At 40.0% G+C, this 19771-nt stretch overlaps 4 protein-coding genes and 1 pseudogene across 5 annotated transcripts; 2 read left to right on the top strand and 3 right to left on the bottom strand.

The window, feature by feature from the left end:
• On the top strand, nucleotides 1-3042 carry LOC106339256 (pentatricopeptide repeat-containing protein At2g31400, chloroplastic-like; the record flags this gene model as incomplete). The annotated part of the gene is given in 4 exon segments (XM_013778040.1): nucleotides 1-1749; nucleotides 1851-2067; nucleotides 2165-2349; nucleotides 2608-3042. Coding segments are annotated over 4 exon segments (2437 nt in total), but the record flags the coding sequence as incomplete, so codon positions are not given.
• Nucleotides 3043-5214: 2172 nt separating this feature from the next.
• On the top strand, nucleotides 5215-8176 carry LOC106339265 (probable fructokinase-1). Its single transcript, XM_013778053.1, has 4 exons — nucleotides 5215-5782; nucleotides 6851-7183; nucleotides 7684-7800; nucleotides 7891-8176. The coding sequence occupies exons 1-4, from the start codon at nucleotides 5381-5383 to the stop codon at nucleotides 8017-8019; spliced, it is 981 nt and encodes a 326-aa protein (XP_013633507.1). The 5' UTR covers nucleotides 5215-5380; the 3' UTR covers nucleotides 8020-8176.
• Nucleotides 8136-9496, bottom strand: LOC106339269 (B-box zinc finger protein 25-like). Of its 2 annotated transcripts, none has more exons than XM_013778058.1 (3): nucleotides 9135-9485; nucleotides 8650-8943; nucleotides 8136-8569 (listed from the first exon to the last, which is right to left on the bottom strand). In XM_013778058.1, the coding sequence occupies exons 1-3, from the start codon at nucleotides 9315-9317 to the stop codon at nucleotides 8321-8323; spliced, it is 726 nt and encodes a 241-aa protein (XP_013633512.1). In that variant the 5' UTR covers nucleotides 9318-9485; the 3' UTR covers nucleotides 8136-8320. The 2 variants fall into 2 exon arrangements, with proteins under 2 accessions (XP_013633512.1, XP_013633511.1); XM_013778057.1 differs by having other exon boundaries at nucleotides 8159-8572; nucleotides 9135-9496.
• A 544-nt stretch (nucleotides 9497-10040) lies between these two features.
• Nucleotides 10041-12145, bottom strand: LOC106339262 (probable transcription factor PosF21). Its single transcript, XM_013778049.1, has 6 exons — nucleotides 11950-12145; nucleotides 11201-11813; nucleotides 10988-11120; nucleotides 10828-10912; nucleotides 10373-10732; nucleotides 10041-10288 (listed from the first exon to the last, which is right to left on the bottom strand). The coding sequence occupies exons 2-5, from the start codon at nucleotides 11764-11766 to the stop codon at nucleotides 10407-10409; spliced, it is 1110 nt and encodes a 369-aa protein (XP_013633503.1). The 5' UTR covers nucleotides 11767-11813; nucleotides 11950-12145; the 3' UTR covers nucleotides 10041-10288; nucleotides 10373-10406.
• Nucleotides 12146-14608: 2463 nt separating this feature from the next.
• The window catches only part of LOC106339059, an 11830-nt pseudogene continuing 6667 nt past the window's right edge, over nucleotides 14609-19771 (bottom strand).

A 19771-nucleotide genomic window follows, 5' to 3' on the forward strand; every position in this document is an offset into this window, starting at 1 on the left:
CTCAGTCGCCGCCTCCTCACCCTCCTCCGCCCAGCTCTCAAAGTTTCCTCCTTTACAAACCCCCAAGTCCGACTCCTCCGACTTCTCCGGCCGCCGATCCACCCGGTTCGTCTCCAAGATGCATTTCGGCAGACCCAAAACCACCACCTCCTCCTCCCGCCACAGCTCCGCCGCCGAAGAGGCCCTCCAGAGCGCGATAACATTCTCCGGAGAGGACGACGAGACGTTCCAATCTCTCATCTCGAGCTTCGAACCCAAGCTCCGCGGCTCCGACGACTACACTTTCATCCTCCGCGAGCTCGGGAACAGAGGCGAGTGCGATAAAGCCGTTACCTTCTACGAGTTCGCCGTCCTCAGAGAGAGGAGGAAGATCGAGCAAGGTAAGTTAGCGAGCGCTATGATAGGTACTCTCGGCAGGTTAGGCAAAGTCTCCATCGCTAAAAGAGTCTTCGAAAAGGCCTTATCAGGCGGGTACGGGAACACCGTCTACGCCTTCTCCGCAATCATCAGTGCCTTCGGGAGAAGCGGGCTCCACGAGGAAGCAATCTCTGTCTTTACCTCCATGAAAAGCTACAACTTGAGGCCCAACCTCGTCACCTATAACGCAGTCATCGACGCGTGCGGCAAAGGAGGGATGGAGTTTAAACAAGTGGCAGAGTTCTTCGACGAGATGCAGAGGAACAACGTGCAGCCCGATAGGATCACCTTCAACTCCCTCCTCGCTGTTTGCAGCAGAGGAGGGCTGTGGGAGGCCGCCAGGAACCTCTTCGACGAGATGTCCAAGCGAGGGATCGAGCAGGACGTGTTCACTTACAACACGCTTTTGGATGCTATCTGCAAAGGCGGGAAGATGGATATGGCCTTCGAGATACTCTCCCAGATGCCTTCCAAGAGAATCATGCCTAATGTGGTAAGCTACAGCGCCGTCATCGACGGGTTCGCGAAGGCCGGGCGGTTCGATGAAGCTCTCGGCCTGTTCGACGAGATGAAGTACCTCGGCATTGCGCTGGATAGAGTCTCTTACAACACGCTGCTTTCGATATACACTAAGCTCGGGAGGTCTAAAGAAGCGTTGGATGTGTTGAGAGAGATGGCTTCCGTGGGGATCAAGAAGGATGTGGTGACTTACAACGCCCTTCTCGGAGGCTACGGGAAGCAGAGAAACTACCTCGAAGTGAAGAACGTTTTCGCTGAGATGAAGCGTGAGCGCGTGACGCCGAATCTGCTGACTTACTCCACGTTGATCGATGTCTACTCGAAAGGAGGGTTGTACAAGGAGGCGATGGAGATATTTAAGGAGTTCAAAGGCGCGGGGTTGAGAGCTGATGTTGTTTTGTATAGTGCGTTGATCGATGCGTTGTGCAAGAATGGGTTGGTAGGTTCTGCTGTTTCTTTGATCGATGAGATGACTAAGGAAGGGGTTAGTCCTAATGTTGTGACTTACAATTCTATAATCGATGCTTTTGGTCGGTCTGCGACTGTGGAGTGCTTGGCTGAGTCTGGAGATGGTGGAGTTGGATCGTCTTCTTTGCTGCCTTCTTGTTCTCTAAGTAAATTGGCTGAAACAGAGGAGAATCAGGTGATGCAGATATTTGGGAAGTTAACGATAGAGAGTAGTAACAGAGGGAAGAAAGATTGTAAGGAGGGTATGCATGAGCTCTCCTCTATATTGGAAGTTATCCGCAAGATGCATCAGCTGGAAATAAAACCGAATGTTGTAACCTTCTCTGCCATTCTTAATGCTTGCAGGTTTGTCCTTTTCTTGGATATCTCTTCTATGTGGTTTCGTTGTGCGGCTGCATTTTGGTGAGGAGTCTTATTTTTGTTGACATGTGTGTGTATCGATGTAGTCGGTGCAACTCATTTGAAGATGCGTCGGTGCTGCTAGAGGAGCTCAGGCTGTTTGATAATCAGGTGTATGGTGTTGTTCATGGGCTTCTCAAGGGACACAGAGAGAATGTGTGGCTCCAGGCTCAGAGCTTATTCGACAAAGTAAATGAAATGGATGGTTCGACTGCTGCTGCCTTCTACAATGCTCTTACCGACATGCTCTGGCACTTTGGTCAGGTAAAAATCAAACCGTTATTGTAGAGGCTGAGTTTTGGAGTTTCTAAGCGTTACTATTAGTGTGAAGGCTTACTTTTGGAAACGTTTTTGTTTGTAGAAACGAGGAGCGCAACTGGTGGCGCTTGAGGGAAGATCTAGACAAGTTTGGGAGAACGTGTGGTCTGAGTCTTGCTTGGACTTGCACCTTATGTCTTCTGGTGCTGCACGTGCTATGGTCCATGCTTGGTTGCTAAACATACGCTCCATTGTCTATGAAGGTCATGAGTTGCCTAAACTTTTGAGGTAATACAGCTCTTCCTTTTAGTTACCAATGTAAACGGTTTTTCCCTACCATTTTACTACAAGAATCTAGTCTAGTGTCATCTCTGTCAAAATAGATGCTAGGTTGTCTTGTGATAACTATCTTTTTTTTTGAATAAAAACTTGTGATAACTATCATGCAGTTTGATAGGTTTAAGTTATTAGCCTTACATGAGGACTACTTTGGAGATACTAATTTATGGTTGCTTCAAAATGTTATGATATGCTTGTGTGTGGCAGCATATTGACTGGTTGGGGGAAACACAGCAAAGTGGTCGGAGATGCAGCACTAAGGCCAGCGGTTGAAGCGCTTTTGAGGGGAATTGACGCACCGTTCTACCTCTCAAAATGCAACATGGGACGGTTCACATCAAGCGGTTCGGTGGTAGCAACTTGGCTGCGCGAATCAGCCACGCTCAAGCTCTTGATCGTCCATGACCACGTAACCACCAAAGCCAGCACAACAAGGGGACCAGCAGAACAACATGAACAAACCTCTCTCACTTTGCAGCCTCTCCTTTTGTAGTTGTACTATGTTATGTAAGCAAATTTATGACCGCCAAGTATGTGTTGTAACTTGTAACAATGGCGGTGTTTTCTGCGGTGTGATAATATTTTGTAACAAAGCAACACATTGTATTTTGAGCAAAAAAAATGTTTTATCATCTAGATGAATCATAGAAAGTCTTCGTGAATCAGCCACAGTCAAAGTCTTATAGTCCTTCATGATCAGATAACCACGGTAATAACACAACAAGGAGATCAACAGAAGAACATGAACAAACCTCTCTCACTTGGCAGCCTCTTCCTTTGTAGCTTTACAGTCTCACTTTAACAACTGTGTTTTGTTCCCAATAATATTGGAAGTCTGTGCTAATGATTCTTAACAAGCTTGCACATGCAAAATTATGTGAAATGGTTCATAAATTCATATCAAACCGTATAATGACGAATCAAATTTCAGACTAATCTTGAGATGTCCAGTTCCTATACTTCTACGACTTCATGTTCTAGTCATGGAGTTTATAGGTTCGCTCTAATGCATTATCTGTTGTTCTGGTCACTTATTCAAGAATTCTCATCATTTTCAGGTGTTTCAAACAGAGATGATGATATACAGATATTTCAGTTAGCTAGTCAAATTAAGATTTTTTTTATTTTATTATATAAATTTGCAGGAAGAGATGGCTGGGCTGCACCGCGTCTCAAGGATGCTGCACTATCACTAGACAAGTTACGCGAGTCTTATCTAGAGGCATGCGAGTGGCTTAATCTCTTTATTGGTCTCATTGCTATCATAAATGGGAAGTTTGCTGACATCTTTTCGTTCGATTTTTTTTTTTTTTGTGTACAGTTGATAATCCAAATGAGAACATTATATCAGAAGTGCAAACTGGTGCATGGAGATCTCAGTGAGTATAACATACTTTATTTCGAGGTGAGTTCTGAGTTATATTTGTTCTTAAAGGACCTCTTTTGGGTTTACATGACTCACTTATTGATGTTATCTTGATCTTTTCTCAGGTGTTTTCAGACTAATCTTGAGATTTTTATATCCGTGTTTATTATATTGGAGTCCACAGATTATTTAGTATTGGCATGATTAATTATCCATGACTAAAATATCAAATTAATACAACCTGTCAAAACCGACCAGCCAGTGACGCTTGACTTAGTTTATTTGAACGTGAATCATTTCATTTTGTTTTAGATTTAAATATTTTTGTCAGCTTTGCGACGTATATAAAACAAAAATTTCAACAAGCTGAATGTTATCATCTATAAATCGGTACATCCCATTTCCCAAAAAAAATTATCATTGATTAACCAAAATGTATATGATTTTATTTTATGAAAAATATTTTTATTTAATATATTCCATTATTTATATAATTAACAAAACTGGTAAAATTGAAATAATTTCATTTTTCCCGAGAGTATGTTGTTGGTATTTTTGTCATTATCCCACAAGATATCACGCATCATGATATATCGGCTGTACTAAGTTTATTATTTACTCTAGCTAGTAGTCATCATCGACGTAATGAGTAATAACTAGGCCTGGGATTTTTATCCGAGATCCAGATTCGATCCGAGATTCGATCCGGATCCAATCCGAAAATCCGGATATCCGGAGGGGTCGAATCCGGATCCGGATAGTAAAATGTTGGATCCGTCAAAGCCGGATCCGGATCCGGATATCTTGATTTTTTAGTCTGGATATCCGGATCCGTAAGTTTTATTAATAATTATTTAAGAAATAGTAATATTTATATATAAAAACTAACTTTTTAATATATTTTCATTTTTATAATTGTATACGTAAATTTTTATGTAAATTTTGTAATATTATACATTGAAATCATTAAAAACATTATATATTTTTTTATTTTTAAATTATTTTTAATATCTATATATATATTAATATTATTTATTTATTTATTTTAAAGATCCAAATCCGGATCCGGATATCCGCCGGATATTACAATTTTTAGAAGGATATCCGCCGTCCGGATATCCGAGAACCCCGGATCCGGATAAAGATAGTAAAATTATGGATCCGCCGGATAAGGATCCAGATCTAGATACCTTAAAGTTGTCCGCATACCCGATCCGTCCCAAGGCCTAGTAATAACTACTTGATAATACGATTATCTTGACTTTTAATCTTGATCAAGGAAAAATAAAATCAACGATTCAGGCAAACATTTGAAAAGGTAATAAAAGATTTGAAGAGATTTGTTTGCATTTTATTAGAGAAACTCGTGTTTTTGGAAGATAATATTTTGATATTTTCTGGATTATGGATATTTGTTAAAGAAAATCCATAAAAACATTTATTATATCAAATGATTACACTTCCTTCTCCACCGGTTACAAAACTCTCGTCGTCGTCCTTCTATATAAAACCATCCTTCCTTCCCCCTTCATTTTTATATTACTCTCTCCTCTATCGCTCTTTCACTTCTCCGATTTGATCTAAACGATCCCACAGATCTCGTTCTCTTCCCCAATGGCTGCATCCAACAGCGAGAAAGGACTCATCGTCAGCTTCGGCGAGATGCTCATCGACTTCGTCCCCACCGAATCCGGCGTTTCGCTCGCCGAAGCTCCTGGCTTCCTCAAAGCTCCCGGCGGCGCTCCGGCAAACGTCGCCATCGCCGTTTCGCGACTCGGCGGGCGATCCGCCTTCGTCGGAAAGCTCGGTGACGACGAGTTCGGACACATGCTCGCTGGGATCCTGAGGGAGAACGGCGTCGCTGATCAGGGGATTAACTTCGACACGGGTGCTAGAACGGCTTTGGCGTTCGTGACGTTGCGTGCCGACGGAGATCGGGAGTTTATGTTTTACCGGAATCCTAGCGCCGATATGCTCCTCCGTCCCGACGAACTCGACCTCGACCTCATCAGATCCGTACGTTGAATCTCTGATTAGACTAGATCTTGACCAATCATGAGTGTTTAGAAATCTATAGTAGTTACTTGGGACTAAACGTAGAAGATGATCGATCTCACTGTGGATATATGTGTGTCCATGCTAGATTCACGGACCGTGACTTTTTCTCTAATCTCACTACGTTTTTTTTTTTCGCGGGTCTTTTTGTCTCTTTGATCTTTCTCCCACGAATGTGCATAGATCCACGTGTTTTATCACGTGATTTCCCCAAGTCACTGACTTCTTAGTTTTTATTATCCGAAATATGAGAGAAGAAAAAAAAAAGATTTGTGGAAATTAGGTGTGTGATGTTTTGTATATACTGTTAAGTAGTTTAGCAGTGAACTAAATCTGTCTTCTTCTTGAGCTGAATTGAATTTTATGTGAATTTTTGGATTTATTGATGTGATCTAGTGAATGAAACATTTCTGTTCTGCCATTTAATTAGTTAATATGTATCAATTATTTGCACAAAATTGATAGAAATATATATATGAAAGTTTCAGAAAGAAAAATAATAGTAATATATATATATTTTTTTTTTTGACACCAAAAAATTTACAGATTCATGTTGACTATATAAACCAAGTTGTTAACTCTGCATCCATGTATATTAATATATATATATATATATATATAAATAATAATATATATGTATATATATGTATTGATTATTTAGCTCCTAGTCTACAATTGTGTAAGTCCTATTAATTTTAGGGCTGGCCATATTATAATGTTCATGTATCAACATAGTACAGTATAGTCCATCTTTATGGTGATGGTGAAATTATCTCCTGGTTGAATATTTTTGCTTAAATGTTTTTACCTTTACAGCTAATATCAATGGCAGGGACCTTTTGCTTTTCTTCAACAGTTTGATATTTTGATTGATTTGACCCCATCGTAGTTAATATTCGAAACACACAGTATCATATATTAAAATGGGTCCCCGTCATAATGATTCCTTATGACCAAAGTTGGTATTATTTTGTGAGTTTTGAGGTGTACCAAACTGGCTAAGGTTTAATTTTATGACCAATCATGCAGGCTAAAGTGTTTCACTATGGATCAATAAGCTTAATAGTGGAGCCATGTAGATCAGCTCACTTGAAGGCCATGGAAGTGGCGAAAGAAGCCGGAGCCATTCTTTCCTATGACCCGAACCTCAGGGAGCCTCTGTGGCCATCAAACGAAGAAGCCAAGACACAGATCATGAGTATCTGGGACAAGGCTGAGATCATCAAGGTCAGCGACGTCGAGCTAGAGTTTCTAACTGGAAGCAACAAAATCGATGATGAAACCGCAATGTCCTTGTGGCATCCCAACTTGAAGCTCTTGCTTGTCACTCTCGGTGAAAAGGGATGCCGGTATTACGCCAAGGTAAACACACTAACATACTGCATTAACAATCATCATCAACATGAGTTGTCTCTTGGTTGTGACCATGAGGTGATGCCATAACGCAAAACTAGTAGTGTCTATAGAATCTATAATTTTAGGAATTACTTTTATATTAACATGTTTTTGGAAAGGATTCGAGAAACGTATTTAAATATATAGTCAGAACAAGAACAAAAGAGAGGGATAATATATAAAACTTATGCAGGAATCATTTTGTGCTATTTACTTTAATATTGGGTGGGTTATGAGTTCGTTTGGTAGATCTCACCAACTGCTAAATTAAAAATTGCTTCTCGTGGACCCTCCAAAACATTATTATTGGTCAAGTAATCAATTAAGGGTCACAAAAGTCGTGATCTCTAAGGTTCTTTGTTACTTTAGCTTTTTTCTTATTTGCCTAATTAGATGAGCATGAAACCGGTTCGTATACTTGTTTACTACGTCAATGACTTTTCTTACTCCCACTAAAAACTGTGTAGACTTTCCGTGGATCGGTTGACCCTTTCCATGTGAACGCCGTGGATACAACCGGAGCTGGAGATTCCTTTGTTGGTGCTCTCCTAAACAAGATTGCTGAGGATCAATCCATTCTCGAGGTAAGTACCCAACTCAATGTGCATTCATTCTCTTGTGGTTAAAAATGATAGTAATATAAGGTTCTAAACTTCATTTATGTAATGTAACAGGACGAAGAGAGATTGAGAAAGGTGCTAAGATTCGCAAACGCTTGTGGAGCAATCACCACGACCAAGAAAGGAGCCATTCCAGCTCTTCCCACCGATGCTGAAGTTCACAGCTTTCTTGAAGGGAAGTAAAAAAAATAAAAACACCCCTCAAGCTTTCTCCATGTAATCTGTGTTCGCTTATGTATTCTTGTTTTCTGATGTTTGGTTTAAATCAATGGCTCCGTTTTTGTGTAAAGACATATATGTTTAAGTTCAAGGCATCCCTTGCTAATAATAAGAACAGTTTTTTCAAAGTTTAAGACTAACATGCCGATACATATATTACTGGTTTGAATCAGATCACAGAGAAAGCAAGGCAAAGGCAAAAGATGAGTGTGTGTAGGTACATATGCGAAGCAAATGCTATATATTATCTAGTTTCATCAAGACTTTAGCCTATGTCAGGGACAAGGAAGTGCTGTTCATCATCATCATCATCATCATCATACCGAATCTCAAGCCTGGGCTTCTTGTTGGAAACATTGGACTTCATGGGTCTATTGTAGGAATGAACATGAGGCAAATGTGAAACCGAGAGCTCAGGAACTTCAGCTGCCGGTAGAGCTTCTTGATCAGGCTGGTCCCCAAAGAAACCCATCTCTGCCAGCCAGTCCAGCTCACCAAGATCAAGCGGCTCTTTCTGCTGACGCACAAAAAGTGATACACATAAACATGTTAAAATAAGCACAAACTCACATATTTGGTAAAACCATTTCTCACCTTATTACTGCACTCAAGATCAGAATAACGGAAGAACTCATCGCCAGCCCATGGAGGAGATGGAGCAGCAGACTGTTGAATTGTTGGTTTAGAGAGTATCTGCTGGTTAGGTGGGTCGAAATGATTCATCTCCACTTCTTGACTGCAACTAGTGGAACTCAGAGCGACTCGGATTCCAGTAGCCAAGAACCTCTGGTGATTAGCAGAGCGAGTGTTAGGCGCATGGGTGGCCTCATCGCAGTCTCTACAGAGAAGAGCTCTATCCTCAACACAGAATATGAAAGCTGCCTTCTCCTGCAAGTCAACACACAAGAAAGAGATGCCTAAGCAAACCTTGAACTTATTGTTTCTTGAAATCCCCTAACCTCTAAATCTTTGCTAACTAATAACTAAACAAATTTCTTGAGATCCCACTCGAAAAACGTTTACTAATACAGATCATGAACAAAGAGACAAAAGGAGAAGAGGAGATTATTTTTACTTACAAGGCAGATGTCGCATGGAGGGAACTTGGTGGAGAGAGAATCAAGAAAGAGGCGCTGGTGTTTGCTAGCGAGCTTATTGGCTGCGTGAACCTCAACGTCGCAACTAGCGCACAAAGCAGCCTCATCGGCACAACATATCAGTGTAGCAGGAGCTTTCTCACATACATCACACTGTATCTTCATCTTGAAAATCAGAGGAACTTACAAAAGAAAGGAAGCTCTCTCTGCCTTTTGTGTTTCTTCCCTTAGACAAATGGAGACGAAACTTGAGAGCAAAGAAAGAGAAACAGTTTTGGTTAGTGTTCAAGTTGAGGGAGTGATTGGTGGGAAGAGAATAAGATAAGGAGGTTTTATGATTCTGCGTATCAAAAGAACCCACATCCTTGCTTCTTACAGCTGGGCCATGTAGTTGTAGGCAGGCTCCACTCTTCTTCTGGTTCTGCGGCTCACGTTGCTTCTTTCCTTCTCTGTCTCTTTCACTTAACATTGTCCACAGAAAAAGAAAGACTATTGTTTTTTTGTTTCTGTGTTTAGTGTAGTATCTAAATCTGGTGGACAGTGTTTGACAACAACTAGTCGGCTGAATATTTTTTTGCGGTCTGTATTGATCGTTGCATATTTTGTAAGAAGACAAATGTTCTTAAAGATCATAACAATCTCTAGATGGAGTTGGTGTTGACTAATCATGTGGCTTTCATGATCCTATCATAATAGTATTTAATGAAATGATTTGATATTTACCAAGACTAACTTCAATAATAAAAGTAAGCAGCATATACTTTTGGTTAGATTGTATGTTTTGCTTGCTATAAGAACTTCAAATCTCTTACTAAGCCTGTGAATAATTTTTTTTTAAAAAACTATGTCAATCAATATGAAATTTTGATGTATAACATATAACTTAGTCTAAATGTTATATATTACAAGGCACTGAAATTTGAGAATATAAATATACATCAAACATGATGTTGGCAATTGTGGTTATATTTTATGATTTATAACAAATTAGCAAATTTGAATGTAATTAAAGACATTTTACGTACTTGGACACAAACCAAATCCAAACAGCTCATAATGTTTCTTTGGGCTATATCCAAAATGTATTCCTCAATGATGTACCAAAAGGCTTTTGCTTAGAACATAACATCAATACCCTGTAGGTCAAGTCACACATTAGCTAAGCCCTATAATGCAACAATCCCAAGTATTCATAGACTGCAATGGATGGATGGATGTACCTCTCACTAAAGTGCACATAGTATTCATTATTTCTCAGCTCTCCATCTGGTCTGGCTTCTGCTTTCTCATCTCCCCACTTCCATTTCGTTGTTCTTGCTGTCCAAGGCGATGATGCAGAAACTGTTGCTGTTGAAACTGAAACTCCTGCTGTTGTTGTTGTTGTTGTTGATGCTGTTTCTGTGAATGAATCTGCAGTTGCTGGAGCTGTTGTGCGGCTAACATTGTCTGATTGTTGGAATAGAATTGCTGGTTTGATCCAAACGAACCATAGTTCATCGCTGATGATGCACCGTTTGAGGCAACTTGGGCAGTCAACGCCTTCAGATGATGGATTTCCTCCTTAAGTGCTTCGTTTAGTTCTGTGCCAAAAGAAAAGAGTAGTGTTCACACCAAAATGGTGATGAAATTTCTCCAAGTGGGAAAAGTAAAGTGTTTTGTGAAAAAGGAGCCTCACCATCCTGCAACTGAACCCGCTGCTCCATTGTTTGCAACCGCAGCTTCAGCTCGTTGTTTTCAACAGTCAAACCATTTGCATCTCTCTGAACAAACAGAAAGAAAAGAGTGAACGTTTTTAAAACCCACAAAAAATAGAGTAGACTGACTTGAAAACCAACCTGTAAGAGAGTAAGCTGAGCTGAGAGAGTTGTAGCTTCTGTCTGCAAAGTCTGTACTTTCCTCTCAAGCTCAAATATGTATCTCGTCTTCCTTTCTTTTGACCTCGCCGCAGACTGCCTGTTTGCCCATATCCTAATTGTAAGACCCACAAAAACACAAATCATGTTCCACTCACAATAAAAGAATGTTAGCATGAAGATAGACAATCAAACCTCTTAGCACGTTTTGGATCGACGAGAGCAAGCTCAGCGAGTTTAGCAGCAGACATGGACTTCTTAGCATCAACTACAGAATCTTCTTCATTTCCAGACATAAGCATCTCACTGATGTTCAACGTTCCATCCATAGAGTGACTGTGTTGATGCCTAACTCTTGGCCTTTCCCCAAAACTATTCTGAGGCATCATCGGCTCATTTTTCCAAGCAGTTCCTGATGGCTCCCCCACTTGAGCCGAAGAAGTAGCAGTAGAAGAGTTAAACTTATCCATATCAAGATACATAGACATCAAGTCTCCTCCTTCAGTGTCATCGGAGAAAGAAGGTACATCAGCACTACCACCAACCACACCAAGATCAAAATCAAAGCTCAAGTCATCAGGGAGAGTGAGGATCTCCGAATGAGCTCGACGGTGACCAATCTTCTTAGGTGGGTGTTCGAGCATACGGCTCATATCGTGGCTCAACCGGTTAGCGTCTGAGAAGGGTGAGGAGCGACCTGAGGGAGATGGAGGAGGGAGACGACCTCCACAAGGTGCTGCTGGAGATTTCTCTTTATCCATTTCTCTATAACTTTCTACTCTATTGACTTTAACCAAACGCAACTAACCTGCAAATCAGATCGTAACTTAATAACAGTGAAGCAATCATAGAAAAGGATAAGTTTTTATGCTAGCCCTTAATCAAAAGAGGAGAACTTTGATTGAAATTAGATCAAAGGAGGAGACTTTGTGAGACAAACTTACAGAAACAGATCTAAATCAGCTGTAGTAGGCTCCAGAAACCCCCCAAGAGAAAAGAAGTAGATGCAGCAGAGGAAGATTGAATATGGCGGAAGAAGTGAATGCGATTCTTACAAGAGATCAATGTCATGTATGCGCACAATCTCTGCGTATTTGGTAATGGAATCTTAAAAACGCGTCGTTTTTGCGTGTTCCGCCATTCCCGTTTGGGAAACAGATTACCTAAGCACGATGAGCATTGTCAATTTGTCCCCACCGGGCTTCGGACCTGGGCCCCTTGACCATGTTATGGGCCGTAAAACCCACATGATCAAAAATGTTGGAGCATATTCATTTTCTAGAGCATTGATTTTACTAGGGGCATTGCCTCCGCGCAATAGCGGAGTTGTGAAAAGAGTTTTTGTTTCATCTCAATATTTGTTAGGGTTATTGTAGCTGTGAATTTTGCGTTTTGGGTTGATCATTGTTTTTCAAGTTTTTTTATTGTTATAGGGTTAGAGTTGTGATGATGAACTGTGTATGCACTGTTCTGCACTCACGAAGAACTAAACTGTGTTAGTAATGTGATTGATATAGTTCGTGGTGTTGTTTTCTATGTCACTGAAACTTATTGTTTGTTTGTCTTTTTAATTTGTTACTTATACTGTTGAGATTACATAAATTATATTAAGGTTGTTGAGAATACCTTTTGTTTCTGGATATTTTTTCTCCAGTTTAGTTGTGTAAGTTGTGTGTATTAAGTAAAAAAAAAATTTGTTCTTATTATTTTGATTATATGTTTTTCTTATTTTTAAACTTGTTGCTTTTACCGGACCTTTAAAACAAATATATGAAGACTTGTAGAAATAACTATAAAATTAGTGACAATTAGTATTTGGGCTTAATGGGTTTTAAACGAATATATGTATTTCTCATAAGAAGACAATAGCATTGTCCTGTTTACATTGAACATGTAAGCTATTTTTATAAGGCAAGAGGAGTGAGCAAGTGGAGATGTTGTTGCTGCCTTTGTGTCTGTTGGGATTGTCTCTTGTATCTCCTAGTGTGGCTGTGTTTGTTTCTCTTTTATTTGATGCGTAATATGTAAACAAAAATCATTGTTAGTTGTTTTTATCAGAGTTAGTAATTTACTCAGCTTTTTTGTTTATGTAATTTCACGGATCTTGGTTGTCGTCTTCATCTTCTTCGTAAGCATCTGCGAAAGTAAGTTTGTAAATTGTTAAATAGCTGGCTTTGTAATTTGTATTTGTTTAGTTGGCTCAATGTATGTGTCGTTGAGTTTTAATTGAGTTGACTGGTTTGATATATTTGTTTTGAACTTTATTTGTAAGATTAGACAAAAATAGAGGTGATCATTAATGATTCGTCTTTTTGGGATTCCAGTTTTTGGTGTTTTGATTATTTGGGTTATTGTGGTTTCTTTTAAGCCGTAAAATAAAGATTTATGTAAAATTAGATTGATAAGTAAGGGAGATAAATAAACAACCACAAAATCTTGGGTAGAAAATATTTTTGTTTATTGATGTTAGCACAATATAGACAGTAATATAAAAGGAATTATGTGTTGATTGTTTCTTACAGATCAATGAGGAGACGGATAATGACTCGAGTTGTTTCTTTGGTAAGGTCAGAGCCCTGGACATAACGGATTTGCCCGCAAATTTTAATTCAGTTTCTCCACATGTTCATGTATTACTTTCATAAATATATATTAGGTTCGGCCATCAATGTACAAAGTATCATTTAGTTTAATGGTATAAATGTTGGTATTTATATCTCAATAACCCGGGTTCAAGCCATGAACTTGACATTTTTTCCCACTTTTTAAAAGTGGGACCCACGAAACGCTGACATGGCGAGCTGAGGAGTGAGCAAAAACTCAACTATTATAATATAAATTTTGGTCAATTCTTTTTTTTTGAAAGATATTTTGGTCAATTTACAAACTCATAATTCTCTAGTCCTTTGAAAATCAATTCTCATCAACAATAGCATGGCTAGCGCTGATGGCCAAATGGAAGAATTCAGCCGTAATAAGATTTTCTTCCCTAATTTCAAGATCAGACATATTCCAAAGGCACATAGTACATGGACAGACACATGGTGCGAAGAGCTTTCCATCTGCTATGTTATATGTTGATTCGACGCCTCAGGTTTGACTATCCGAACCGGTAGTGTTATCATAGAGTTGTTTTAATTGTTGTCAAAAAAAAAAAATCAACAATAGCATTAAAGTCACTTGATTCAAGAATCGTTCATGAAATTCAAAATAGTTTTCCTCTCGTACCTTCGTAACCTTTGATGTTATTGGTCTTTAAATACCGGTGATTATTTGTATCATCGTGTGGGCTGGGATTAGCACGATAATGTGAAGTTATCTTTCACAAGCGCTACCGATCGAGCCAAGTAATCGACGTTTTAAGATTAAAGCTCTTGACGGACAGGTATCGTATAGAGAATTTTGGAATTGATTATGGTGCAGCCTGGGTATGGCTTAAACTCTGGATCATTTGAAGGTGGATGGATAGGGGGCGTTCTAAGAGGCTACTAGCTCTCCTTTGAACTATGGACGTCTCCCTGAGCCTGTGGGTTGGCGCCAAGGATGGTTTGCTACTCAAACCTTGTATTGTCTAAGATGAGGGATTCACAGGAATTCCTTCCTTTAAGTGAGATCAATGTTCTTGAGCTGAACAGAGAAAGCTAGAGACAAGACAACGAAGTTGACTGAATTAATTCTTAGATTGAAAGTTGAGAAAGCAAAGCTGCCTCCCTCATGTTCTTAAAGAAATCGACAAAAAAAACCCTAGAAGTAAACCAAGATGGTTTAATTCTAATTCTAATTCTAATTCTAATCCTAAACCCACGAAATTGGTTTATTTAAAATCCTAATTGTCTTTGGTTTAAATTAAATGAAAGCCCAATAACCAAAGCCCTTACAAAGTAATTAAATTAAACCAACAGGCTGGTTTATCTTGATCTCCTTGTCTTGATCCAAGACCCACGATTTTGGCTATCTCCTGGAGCCTCTCCTCTTGTTCTCTCAGCCTTGATCTAGTAGTTGGTCCACTCCACACACTGGTTGGCTCACATGATGTCTCACTCTGGTTCTGGTTCTCTTCAGTATCCTCAGCTTCACATCTCTCTTCTACGGCAGTCTCATCACTTGGCTCATCCTCATCAGTCTCTCTCAGCTCCTCTTCTATGTCTCTGGTCATGGCTACGCCATCCCCTCCTCCTTTAAAAGGATTTGACCTCAAATCCAAATCATCTGCAATAAAAGGATCCAAGTCAGAAACATTGAAAGTAAAACTGATTGTGTATTTCCTTTCAAGATCGATCTGGTAGGCATTGTTGTTGATTATCTCCAGCACTCTGAAAGGTCCATCTTTCCTTGGTAGCAACTTTGATTTCCTCTCAACAGGAAACCTCTCTTTTCTCAAGTGAATCCACACAAGATCACCCAGTTCAAGTACTAGCTCCTTGCATCAAGTACTAGCTCCTTGCGCCCCTTGTTCTTCTGTCTCTCATACATCTTGGTCCTCTCCTCAATGTTCTTCCTGACCTGTTCATGCAAAGACAAAACAAACTCGGCCTTTTGCTTGCCATCAAAGTTAGTTTGTTCTTTTAAAGGTAAAGCAAATAAATCAAGAGGAGACAATGGGTTAAAACCATAAACTACTTGAAAAGGTGAGAGTTTAGTAGCTGAATGCACTGCTCTGTTATATGCAAATTCTACATGTGGTAAACAATCCTCCCATGTCCTAATGTTACTCTTAATGATGGCACGCAAAAGAGTAGACAATGTCCTATTGACTGATTCAGTTTGACCATCAGTTTGGGGATGACAAGTAGTTGAAAACAATAGCTTAGTTCCCAACTTTCCCCACAGAGTTTTCCAGAAATAGCTAAGGAGCTTAGTATCTCTATCAGAAACTATAGTCCTAGGCATACCATGTAATCTAACAACTTCTCGAAAGAATAGATCAGCTACCAAAGATGCATCATCAGATTTATGACAAGGTATGAAGTGAGCCATCTTAGAAAATCTATCAACAACCACAAAGATACTATCTCTTCCTTTCCTAGTCCTAGGCAATCCTAAGACAAAGTCCATAGAGATATCAATCCATGGTGCAATAGGAATAGGGAGAGGTGTATACAAACCTGTTGGTTGGACCTTAGACTTGGCTTGTTTGCACACGACACACCTTGAGCACACACGCTCCACTTCTTTCTTCATACTCGGCCAGTAGAAGTGCTCCTGCAAGGTGGAGAGTGTTTTGGCGACTCCAAAGTGTCCCATCAGCCCTCCTGCGTGAGCTTCCCTAACATACAATTCTCTCAAAGAACCATTAGGAACACACAGGCGGTTATCATAGAAAAGAAATCCTTTTACTTGGTAGAATTTTCCACTAGCATGTTTCTCAGATTCTCTAAACACATCTTTAAACTCAGGATCATTAGCATAGCAAGATTTGATATGTTCAAATCCTAAGACTTTAGTTTCCATTGAAGATAAAAGAGTATACCTTCTGGAGAGTGCATCAGCCACTACATTCTCCTTACCTTTCTTGTAGTGGATGACATAAGGAAAGGTCTCAATGAACTCCACCCACCTGGCATGTCTCTTGTTCAGCTTCTGTTGCCCTTTGAGATGTTTAAGGGATTCATGATCTGTATGGATCACAAACTCCTTAGGCCACAAGTAATGTTGCCACACTTGTAAAGCTCTCACCAAGGCATACAGCTCCTTATCATAGGTAGGATAGTTCAACGTGGCGCCTCCTAGTTTCTCACTGAAGTAAGCTATAGGTTTCTTATCTTGCATCAACAAAGCTCCAATTCCAATACCAGATGCATCACATTCAATTTCAAAAGTTTTAGAAAAGTCAGGAAGTGCAAGTAAGGGAGCACTTGTTACGATCTCTTTTAGCATTTGAAATGCATCTTCTTGGGTTGGTCCCCAAGTGAAACCTACACTCTTTTTGATTACTTCAGTCAGTGGTGCTGCAACTGTACTGAAATCTCTCAAAAACCTCCTGTAGAAGCCAGCGAGTCCATGAAAGCTCCTGACCTCTCCAATAGATTTAGGAATCGGCCACTCCCTGATAGCTTTCACCTTTTCCTCATCAACATGTATGCCCTGTGAAGTCACAACGAAACCTAAAAAGACAAGGTTATATGTGCCAAAAGAACACTTCTTATAGTTAGCATACAGATTTTCTTTTCTAAGCACATCTAGAACTTGTTTCAAGTGGTTAACATGTTCTTTCATAGTCTTGCTGTAAATCAGGATATCATCAAAGTAAACAACTACAAATCGTCCTTTCAAATCTCTCAAGACATGATTCATTAATCTCATGAAAGTACTAGGTGCATTAGTAAGCCCAAAAGGCATCACAAGCCATTCATACAATCCTAGCTTAGTTTTAAAAGCAGTTTTCCACTCATCTCCTTCTTTCATTCTAATCTGGTGGTAACCACTCTTTAAATCAATTTTAGAAAAGACACATGAACCATGTAACTCATCTAACATATCATCTAAGCGAGGAATAGGATGCCTGTACTTAACTGTTATGTTGTTGATGGCTCTGCAGTCCACACACATCCTCCAACTTCCATCTTTTTTGGGCACCAAGAGAACAGGTACAGCACAAAGACTCATACTCTCCCTGATATGTCCCTTCTCCATTAGCTCATTGACTTGTTTCTGAAGCTCCTTGGTCTCCACAGGGTTGGGCCTGTATGCTGGACGGTTTGGTAAAGTAGCTCCTGGTACAAAATCAATCTGGTGCTCTATTCCTCTAACGACCTATTGGGTTGTCCTCTGGGAACACATCTCTATACTCCTGCAAAAGGCACTCAATCTCCTCTGGAATCTCAGGAGCAGGGTTAGTAGTAGAGCTCAACAATTCTTTATAAACCACTAGTATCAAATTTGATTGTTCAATCACAGCAGTTTGATATCTTTAGCAGTAGCAAAGAGGTTGAGTTTACTTACCTGGCTAGTCTCTTCAAGAAGCAAGTACTTGCTGGCGGCCTTGGACTCTCCTCTCTTCATTTTGAGATGCATCTGATCCTGGTGTACCTCCTGAGGGGTCATTGGCGCCAGGGTAACTTGTTTCTCCTTATGGATAAAAGTGTATCTGTTGGTAAAGCCATCATGTACTGATCTCTTATCATACTGACATGGTCGTCCTCCTGGTACTTTCCCACTGATAGCAAGACCTTCACTTGCTTGGTGATCTTTAATCCACCCTCATCATTGATCCATTGTAAGAGATATGGTTTAGGATGCTTAAACACTTGAAGACCCAATTTCTCTACCAACTCAGCACTTTCTACATTAGTACAGCTTCCTCCATCAATGATCAAGCTGCAAACCTTTTCTTGAACCAAGCATCTGGTGTGGAACAAGTTTTCCCTTTGCTCATCTTCTTTGGCCTTAGGTTGAGCATTGAGAAGTCTCCTGGTGACTAGTAGCTCTCCTCGGACAGGGTACTCCACGCCTTCCTCATCTGACTCTTGGCCGGCGTCCTCCTCTTCAGATATCACCTCCCCGTTGGCTAAGATAGTCATCACCTTCTTGTTGGTGCACTCATTAGCATAGTGACAAAAGCCATGACACTTGAAACACTTAATGTTCCTGGTCTTAGTAGATGTGGCTACTCCTTTACCCTTGTCATCTCTCTTGGTCTCTACTGAAGAAGAACCGTCCTTGGACTTATCCCCTGGCTTATCTTCCCTGGAGTAGGCCGGTTTTGAAGTAGGAGTGTATGAAGACCGGGTAGAGATCTTCCTCTTGTTCTGCTGCTCAATCAAAATAGCCTTATGTAGCTGTTCATCCATGTCCTCATACTCTTGTAGCTCCACCCTATCTTGTATATCTCTGTTAAGACCTCCTTGGAATCTAGCCATAGTAGCTTCTACACCTTCTTCTAAATCAGCTTTTAACATAAGTGTTTCCATCTCCTGGTGATAGTCCTCTACACTCTTAGACCCTTGAGAAAGCCTTCTCAACTTCTGGTGTAGATTTCTTCCATAGTGTTTAGGAACAAATCTCTTCTTCATCACAGTTTTCATCTCAAACCAGGAAGTAATTGAGGCTCTCCATTGCGTGTCCTGGTAGTAGCAATCTGATCCCACCAGCTAATAGCATATCCACAGAATTCAGTAGCTGCTAATCTCACTTTTCTCTCCTCCGTGAGCTGCTGGCAATTGAAAACCAGTACAATCTTCTTCTACCACTCTAAGTAAGCATCAGGATCATTCTTCCCATGGAATGGAGGGATTCTAAGCTTGAGATTGCCTAGGTTATCAGTAGCTGGTCGCCTGCGGTTGTAGTTTCTACCATGCTGACTAGCCTGAGATCCATCATCACTTTCATCAGTTGAATCTTCTTGATAATCATTACAAGAAAACACAAGCTTAACGACGAAAATTAACGAGGAAAAACAATCCTCGTAAATTTGCGTCGAGTTTACGACGAATTTACGTGAAAAAATAAAGACATCGTTATTTCCTCGTAACGTAACGACAAAACTGTTTCATCGTAAAGTGGATGTAATTTTACGAGTATTTTACGAGGAAAAACTATTTCCTCTTAAATACGACGTAAACTTTGCGTGGTATTTACGAGGGAATAGTTTACGTGTATTTAGCGAGGAAATTTTTGAATCCACCAACTTTATAGGTGTTACACGTTTTTTTTGCCCACCTAATTAATTTTCGTCGTAAATTCATAGCAAAATTACAACTACCAGATTCGAATTTTCCTATAAATATGGATGTTTGAACATCATTTTAAACACACCAACAACAAAAA

This window comes from Brassica oleracea, chromosome C4, assembly GCF_000695525.1.
Source record: "Brassica oleracea var. oleracea cultivar TO1000 chromosome C4, BOL, whole genome shotgun sequence".
In the NCBI taxonomy this organism is placed as follows: domain Eukaryota; kingdom Viridiplantae; phylum Streptophyta; class Magnoliopsida; order Brassicales; family Brassicaceae; genus Brassica; species Brassica oleracea.